Source organism: Calliopsis andreniformis, chromosome 7, assembly GCF_051401765.1.
Source record: "Calliopsis andreniformis isolate RMS-2024a chromosome 7, iyCalAndr_principal, whole genome shotgun sequence".
Taxonomy (NCBI): domain Eukaryota; kingdom Metazoa; phylum Arthropoda; class Insecta; order Hymenoptera; family Andrenidae; genus Calliopsis; species Calliopsis andreniformis.
In genome coordinates this window covers 13,455,316-13,464,104 of record NC_135068.1, presented here as the reverse complement: position 1 = coordinate 13,464,104, position 8,789 = coordinate 13,455,316, and the positions used below count along the sequence as shown (strand labels likewise).

Genomic DNA, 8,789 nt, shown 5'->3' with positions numbered 1-8,789 from the left:
GTTACTTAGACTGTAATTATAGAAATCTTATTTACTAAATGTATCTGTCTTGAAAATTTGACGTATACGCGAGCAGAGTTGAAACAAATTTTAGAAGCAAACTTCATTGTGTAAATTTCTGTCCGTCGCAACTGTATCTATCTAATTTTTCAATTACGCTCGCCGCGTTTTATCTTCTTCAAACACTTCAAGATTTCATTTTGGTAGAATACTTCAAGGGTAGAATAATAGAATTGTCAGAAATTTCCTTGTTTTTAGGTTCATTTATTTTTAGGCAATACCGAATTCATAATATAAAGTTTGGAGAAGGGGTAACCGTTTAACAATGAATACGCTTCTCGTGACAATAGACAATATGTGTTTATTTAATAGTCCCGCTATATAGATACTTATATGACTTGTCGCTCTAACAGATCGCTGCCTATAACGTGACGGCCGAATTTTATTGTGCCTGGCCCTACTACAGTTCCTTATTGTGCTTGAATCTATGATGGGTCGACTTCATCTTTCTTTTACTTAACCACTCCTGCTTTTTTTCTTTTTATTTTCACGCCGTGTGGGCGATCAACTAACAATTAGATTATACGCGGTGCTATTAAAGAGGTCGAGGCAATACGTGGAAGTGAATCTCGCGAACGCAGGGAATTTGTTCTTGCGCGGGTCTTCTAAGGAAGTAACGGTCCCTCTCTTTTTCGGTGTAGCACGTAACGATGCTCGTAACACGACCTATGAACACATTAGTCTTGCATCGCGTCTTTTTCTCGCCAAAAATTTTTCAAACACTTTTGCGTGGGTTGTAGCCTGACATAAACGATTCATAAATTTCCGTACATAAAATAATACAATACATCTATCCATGCATATCGTTACACAGATCTTTAACCTGCAACTACGCACCTGTCTTCAAAGTGGAAAAAAAAAAAAAAAAGAAAAAAAGAAAAAAAAGAGTATTTTTGACTGTTTGCACGCATTTATGTATGCACCTGCGATGGTGCGAATATTCCGATCGATTGAACTATTTGGAAGCGTGGGTAGTTACTGGTTGACAAAACTGATTCTTAAACGGTACAAATGTTTAACGAATGAAATGATTTTTTAGTGTGCTTTGGTTTACCTTTCCTTCTATCTTTAGGAAAACGATTGCGATGGGCCTCGACGCTTCTCGAAGCGGTGTAACCAAGTTATCACTCGAATAGACGGGAACGCACATAAGAGATTTCCATTTCACGTGTTATTTCATTTTTTATGCTTTTTACGACAATCGTGACTCGTTATATAATGGCACACAGCATGGCAGTTGCAACAATGTACTTCAATAAATTGTTTACTTTTTTCTTCTTTATAGCTTATTTTATCTTACTCGTAAACTTAAACTCTAGCCTCGCCGCTTTATTCCTATCCTTTCAGTCGGCGACGCTTCCGATCGAGGATTCCTAACGTGTCCGAAAGAAAAAAGAAATCGCGCTTCAACAAGATTCCTCGATCGTGTCGGTCGCTGTTCGCTCGATTAATTAAGCGTCGTAATGACTACTATAGGCATAACACGACTCGCTTCTCTTCGTATTCGTGTCTTTCTTACATACTTTCTTGCTCTCCCTTCTTGCTCTCCCTTCTTGCTCTCACTCTTTTTCTCTGAATCTCTGCCTTTCTTTAATGCTCGTGTTATTATCTTTCCTTTAAATATTTACATGCAATCAAAAATCGTATTGTATCTTCATTCAATCTCTTCCGAAGAACCTCTTCATCTCTTCACACTGTCGTAGTACTTCCTCTCTCTCTCTATCTTTCTCTCTTGCTACTTTTCTTATTCATTCATCCTTTTTTCCTTCTTATGCACGTATCCACGCACACATACACACGCAAAAACACATTTTCTCATTTTCTCCTCCTCTCTGGTTCACTTAACGATTAAACACGTAGAAATTGGAGAATAAAAAAAGGGGGTGGGAAAAGCCACGTCGTACGACGTCGATTCCAGTCGAATTCGCGATCCTAGCGTAATTGATTTGTTAAGAATAGGTAGTTAAAAAGGAAAGCTTAAATTTCATCCCATCGAATGGAGTAAATTGTTCGCTTAAGAAGCTCTTTAGTAGGAATTTCTGTTTGACGATCGCGTATCCAACGTAGATCGATGTGGCATCGTCCGCGGCTTTCTCTGTACACGATATTCACATAAAAACGTTTTTCATCGTAGATATTTAACAGTCGAGTCAAAAAGTAATATCGAGACGGCCTCGTTCACATGCTCTCACCACTACACGCTTTCTTTATTTCGCATTTCCACTCGTGTCCCACGACAGTCTCAGCTTAGGATCACTCGAGTGCGAACCGAACGATTCGGTCTTTAAAGTTATTTATGCAACGACCCTGTTTGCGTTCACTTGCAGCAGCGTTTGCTAATTTTTTCGACGGATTCGATCAACCCTTTATTCCGTTTCACGTGTTCCCTCTTCGTGTTTCGCACTTGAAGCGTATTCTCTATCTATTCCCGTCTCCTTAACCAAATATTTCTACCGTAGTTCAACAACGGTATTATGTAGGTATTTCGTATATGTATATCTTAGGAAATGCTCTTTTAAATAGAACGATGTAATATAGTAATAAGTAATTTCATCACATTCGCCCGATAACTTATCCACTGAACAGTCTTAAAATCGAAGATAAATGCTCAATCGTTAAAGTTACTATAGTTACAACCTTGTAATATTCTAATAAAGACGGTACGATGACAAGTATTAGACAACGATTGCTTTATTACTGATTCAAGTGAATATTTCCCGCAATAAAGATTATTTGTAGAAGATTCTTAGAGTTCAAACACTTGGGCCTTTTAGATCCTCGAGCGATCGAAAGAAAGACTCTCTTCAATTAATATACATACATGTACGCGAAACGCAGTCATCCTTCGTTAACAATTGTGTCAATTAACGATAATATTCATTTTTCTGTTTAGCCATATATGTATATATATAGCTATGTGTGTGTGTGTGTGTGTGTGTGTGTGTGTGTATATATATATATATATATATTTATATGGAATATAACACGATGATATAGGCTTGATATGACGATGGCACACGTTTACTTAGTCGGTTTCTTTTATTTTCCTTCTCGTTCCGAACTCTTCCTCTCTGACTCTTTCTCGGCCCACCTATCGATCAGTTCACAACCAAAAACTGGGAACTAACTACGTAAAAGCACGAACGACTGTTTTGTAGACGTAAAAAGAAAAGAAAAAATTGAATTAAACAACCGTGTATAGAAATGACGCGTGTTTGATTATCGTCACCCACGGTCAAAGCAGTCTCCTTTTTGTTAGATTGTCTGAATTCGTTTCTAACTAAAGACATTCGAAGGGATATGACGAGAGTAGAGTCTTGTTTGATTTTCCTTCTAAAATATCACGTTCGTTGTTTCATCGACGACCGAGCGTCGAGAGAAGAGATCAAAGAGGAAGACTTTTTCAAAGCGAATGCAACTCAGCATCGAAACTCTGACGTCGTTCCTCTGATTGAACAGGGCACAGGAGTAATTTGATCAAGTAGTATCGCTGACACGTGTCGAGTGCTAACTAGCCTGTGCATGGATCGTACACGTGGCAACGAACATCGACGTACTTGTACATGCGGTCGAATACCCGAGTCCGAGTACGTAGCTTCTCTTTTTTTCTACAGGGCAACAAGTTACGATAATCGTCGTTGACTTTCGAGATATTCTACGATAGAATCCACGAAATGCTCCTTGGTGAGGGAGATCTCGGGAAAATCGGCTTTTATCACCAGGTGTCCTCGCTCCTTCTCTAAAACAACCATTCCTCTTCTTGCTTTCTCGGATGCCTGCGTCTTCGATCAAACACGAAGAAAACGCGGTCGAACATCTTGCGCGAATCAACTGCTCTTCATTTTCATAGAGAATCGGGCAACAGTAGGTAAAGCGAAAAGAAGAACGTTAAGAGGAATGGCACCGTTTTGCACGATCAACCGAAAGTGGTCAGACATGTGTCTTCTACACATTTCTAACAGGCGATTCAAACAAACCATTATCATACATCTATGTATGTACTATACACATAGAATTATCGTAAATACTCTAATTCTCATTTATCTATATCTTATACATCCCTAAGTATTTACACGGACAAAGATATCGTAACAATTTTTATAAACATCGAACGATCAATCGATAAATGAAAATTTTGCAACAATCTTCATAAATATCTGTATGCCTATCAACATAAAATAGACACGTACCAAGTGATCGAGGTCGAGAAACTATATGGAAGTCGTTTTTACGCGTCAACAGTCACTATACGGCTTTATAATAATCGTGGCTCGATTAAGTACGATCATCAATCGCGTCTATAATAATATGTTTTAACTGTTTATAGAAGTTTACAGAATTCATTATGTCTATATATACACATTACGCACTGTGGGACGTAGCGTAAACGCTGTACTTGCCGCGTATGGTACATATTCAACTCGATAATGATTATTTTCCTACTCTGACTTGATGTTTACACGACGAACGTGCAAGAAGAACGTACCTCCTGGTTCGCATTCAACGAAAGATTCGACCATTCGATCGACAAAACAACCACGATAAAATTCAGTCAAAAATTCTCGATTAAAGATTGCAAATTCGAACAAGTTTCCACTTCTAGCGAAAGGAAAATTAAACGAAAATGTTGTTTGCGTTTTCTTCGTGCGTTTCTTTCCTGCATCGCAAGATTACCGAGAAACGTGCCAACTGCACGGAACGTTCGTTTATTGTCATCTTGAAAGCTAATCAGCACCACGATTCGGATTTTCCTCCTCCTTTTCTGCTCGACCGTCTCTTAGACGTACAAACTATCTTGGCTCGTTCGCGCGTATATCCCTCTCCCTTCGCGCAGCTAAGGATCCTACTATGTATTCCTTTCTCTCTTTCAGTCGTTTCCTTATTCTCGGTTTCCTTTAACTAGAGTTCTAGCGTTTGCTATACAACGACGATCTTTGGACCCGTGACAAGAAATCCAGAAAATAAAGAAAAGATAGGGAAAGGGGAAGAACTGTGCAGCGTTTACTCCAAGTAGTCTCGCGACCTCATCTGTTCTTCTATGAGAGCAGGCCATCCTGGCACGCTGTTAACTGAACATGGTTCCCAAAAATGCGGAAGCTGAGTCTCCAGGGAGTGAACGCTGTACCTTGTGCCTGTCATTTTCTCCGTCTAGCTTTCAATTCTTTGCAGGCTCGATGGAAAACGATGGGAAACGATCAAGGTGGGAGGGAGTACGACGTTGCAGCGATCAACAGGTGTATCCTCTGGAAATGGAAGAGAAAGAAAGAGGGGAAAAAAATTGTATCACCCGTTGTGCCATACCAGCAACGAAGCGTCACTCTTACGTCGTCTTCACGATTACGTCTACATAGACCTTTTCAATTTTTAATGGATAATAACGTTTTTTAGATGGCCCTTGAAACGAAACTCGACATTGTGGCAATCGATTCTCGTTACGAACAGAGCATCTCTGGAGGGTTTCGAGACATGCAATCAACTCGTCTAAGAAAACAAACTATGTATCTAAATCCTATAGTAATCAATGTACCGACCTTCCGTTGACGCTCTGTTTCAGTAGTCTCAATTGTTGAACAATCGGAAAATGCCTATTTCTCTGGAATATCGAGTTTCGCAAAATACAGGATTATTTTTTCCGAATTCAAAGAAGATCCTCTGTCAATCGATTATTGTACTTGGCGGGAAGATCCTCTTTGAGTAAATTTCGTACAATTTCGCAACAACAGAGTAGGTACTCGAGTAATAATGTTGCGATGAAGGAGCCGCGCGACGACGAGGATGATGACGAGGATGATGACGATGATGATAAGGTGATGATGACGATGATGACGACGATCAGGACAATGTCGATGATTAAGAAATGAATGAGTGACGGCAAAATGCCTCTGTTATCTCTCTAAAGCTTTGTAAATGCTCTAGATTGCTTCTACGGTTGCATGTCATAATACGTATATATATGAATGTGTGTATGCATGTGTGCACGCCTGCGAGTGTGTACATGTATAGGTGAATGGGTGGATTTAGGGTGCATACCAGACATCGAAGAAACGAAGAGACCAATATTTGCTTTCTACACCGTAATAACCGTAGAAGAGCCTCGAGTACTTATCTGCTATCCTCCTGCTCGGTTTTCGTCTGGTTCTCTTCCTCGTTACTCGCCTCCGTTTCTTTCGATGCCTTTCTTTTTCTAAATCATAACGATATAATTGCATGTTGGTTAACAGGAAACGACTCTTTTCCAGAAAGATATCAACCAATGGATGTTATATTGACTCACCGGTTAAAAGAGTTCTCGCCATTAGCCGTAATGGGTCGTGGAGAATTCGAATCGCTACGACAATCGACAAATGTTTCTTCATCATTGTCGTTGTCGTCGAATGTTTGCAGAACTTTCGTGAGCAGCTGTGACGTTCCTTCCGAATCAGTCGAACTACATACTACCGACAATTCGATGCACTTTTCATCCTGTAACATGATAGATTTCTCTTAGGATGTATTTAATCCTATTAGTCTTTTCTTATTAAAAATATTATGTACCTCTTTTTTCAACTTTTCTAATAACCTCTGCCTATCAGTTTTCAATCGTTCTACTTGCTCCAGCTGAGCAGCAGTTTTCATTCCGGGTAGTTCGAGCAAAGCTAGATGTGCATCTTTTTCAGAAACTGCAGCTTTCAAAGCTTCCCGTCTGCCATAAAACGTGGTTTTAGCAGTAAATCTTTTCTTACTAATATTTCGTTAGTAGAAGGTATTTTTCAAATTTCAACTCACTTCAATTGGCGAAGATCTTCGAGCTGGAGAGTCCTTTCTTTGGTAAGACGTTCAAGTTTCACTTCATACTTTTGCAGCTTAGAAACGAGAGGCTGACAGGTGATACACTTCACTACAGAAGCGGTTTGCATCGACATATTTCTCTGCTCTAATTTAGCGACCTAAGAGAAAACAATTTATTGTACACACAACAGCAAAATTAAAGGAACACTAGTTTTCGGATAAAATATTATCAACATTTGAGTTGCTGTATCTCCGTAAAAAAAAATCGCAGCGAGTTCAGCCTGGTCTCATTGGAAAGGGTAAGGCCTCTACTTTAAGATCCCTGAGTTGAACTTGATCGAAGAAAATTGTCTACTCCGTGACACGCCGAGAAAGAGAGGACTGTTTCTCTTGGAATGTTTGCCAACTTTGGACGACTGCCAGGCACTCGATGAATTTTTTCCGCGATCTTTTTTGGAGGGACAATCAAGACGGAACCCTCCCCTGTCGAATGAGACCACGGCGAGTGCTCTGCGATTTTTTTTCGCCGAGATATCGAAGCCTGAATGAAAAGTGAGCCTGCAGCCTCTGAAGCAGGCAGTGCTCCAGAGCCCCAAAAAGTAGTCAATCTTTGAGCTCCTGTATCTCCGGTGAAAAAAATCATGAAGAGGTGAGCCTGGTCTCATTGGAAAGGGTAAATCCTCTACTTTAACATCCCTGAGTTGAATTTGGTCGAAAAAAATTCTTCACTCCACGACAGACCGAGAAAGAGAGGGTAGTTTTTCCCCAAATGTTTCGCGACTTCGGACGACTGCCAGGCACTTAATGAATTTTTTCTGGGATATTTTTTAGTGTTTCATTCAAGCTAGAGCCCCCCTCTGTCGAATGAGACCACGGTGAGTGCTGTACGATTTTTTTTCGCCGAGATATTGAAGCCTGAATGAAAAGTGAGCCTGCAGCCTCTGAAGCAGACAGCGCTCCAGAGTCCGAAGAAGTAGTCAATATTCGAGCTTCTGTATCTCCGTAAAAAAAATCGCAGCGAGTTGAGCCTAGTCTCATTCGAAAGAGCAAGGTCTCTACTTGAACATCTCTGCGTTGAACTTGGTCGAAAAAAATTGTTCACTCCACGATCTGTCGAGAAATGGAGGGTGGTTTTTTCCCAAAATCTTTTTCAACTTCGGAGAACTACCAGGAAGTTAATAAATTTTTGTTGCCACATTTTTTGATGGTATACTGAAGCCAGATCCCTTCCCTTTCGAAGGAGGCCATGTTGAGTGTTCTTCGATTTTTTCGCGTTGAGTTACAGATGTTGAAATATCGGAAATTTGTTTGTACGATTAAATTTTTCCTGATATACTTTTGCTTACCTTTTGAAGAGCATCTTTCTTCTTCTTCTCCTCGATTTCTAACTTTTTTTCAGTCTCATTCGTAATAACGACACTTTCACGCAGCGCTTCGCTCAATTCTTCTATTTTATTTTTCTTCTCTGCTAGATCTTTTGTCATCTGCCGTTCCGTGTCTTCTTTTTCTCTTATAACATTTACGAGCTCTTCGATTTGTTCAAGATCCATTCTTTCGCTGAAAGCTCTTTCCAAAGAGTCAAGTTCGTCCTCGAGTTGTTGAATTCTCTCGTCTCTCACTCTGATTTCTTCTTTTAAAACGCCGATATCGTCGTACTCGCTGAGCTCCTTCTTCAAAATAATCATTTCTTTCTTAAGTTTCGTAATCTCATCTTTGCCTTCTACAATTTGCTGCTCGTATGCTTGAATCTTGTTATCTTTCTCAGAAATAGCGTGCTCCATATTTTTCATTTTTTGTTTCTCTCTCTCGCTTAGCCATGCATTTTCGTCGGCGACCAGACGATTGCAGGAAAGCTCGTCTAGCTTCGTGATTACCTGTGCATCTTCATCTTTCCTTTGATCCTGGTGCCTCTCTTTCCCTGGATATATTTGTTAGAAAGGTTTGATAAAGACTGCATAGAA

At 39.9% G+C, this 8,789-nt stretch overlaps 1 protein-coding gene across 4 annotated transcripts in view; it reads right to left on the bottom strand.

Annotated features, from left to right (window-relative positions):
* Positions 1-5,163: 5,163 nt before the first annotated feature.
* Positions 5,164-8,789, bottom strand: part of Brp (ELKS/RAB6-interacting/CAST family member bruchpilot) — a 38,189-nt gene continuing 34,563 nt past the window's right edge. For 3 of the 4 annotated variants that reach the window (XM_076382234.1, XM_076382235.1, XM_076382236.1), the window contains 5 exons: positions 8,175-8,746; positions 6,826-6,986; positions 6,595-6,742; positions 6,335-6,522; positions 6,076-6,244 (listed from right to left, as the gene is read on the bottom strand). In XM_076382234.1, the coding sequence (XP_076238349.1) occupies positions 6,163-6,244; positions 6,335-6,522; positions 6,595-6,742; positions 6,826-6,986; positions 8,175-8,746 (1,151 nt within the window). In that variant the 3' untranslated portion in view covers positions 6,076-6,162. Of the gene's footprint in view, positions 5,304-6,075; positions 6,245-6,334; positions 6,523-6,594; positions 6,743-6,825; positions 6,987-8,174; positions 8,747-8,789 lie in introns of those variants that run through there. The other variant, XR_013002323.1, reaches the window with a different exon arrangement.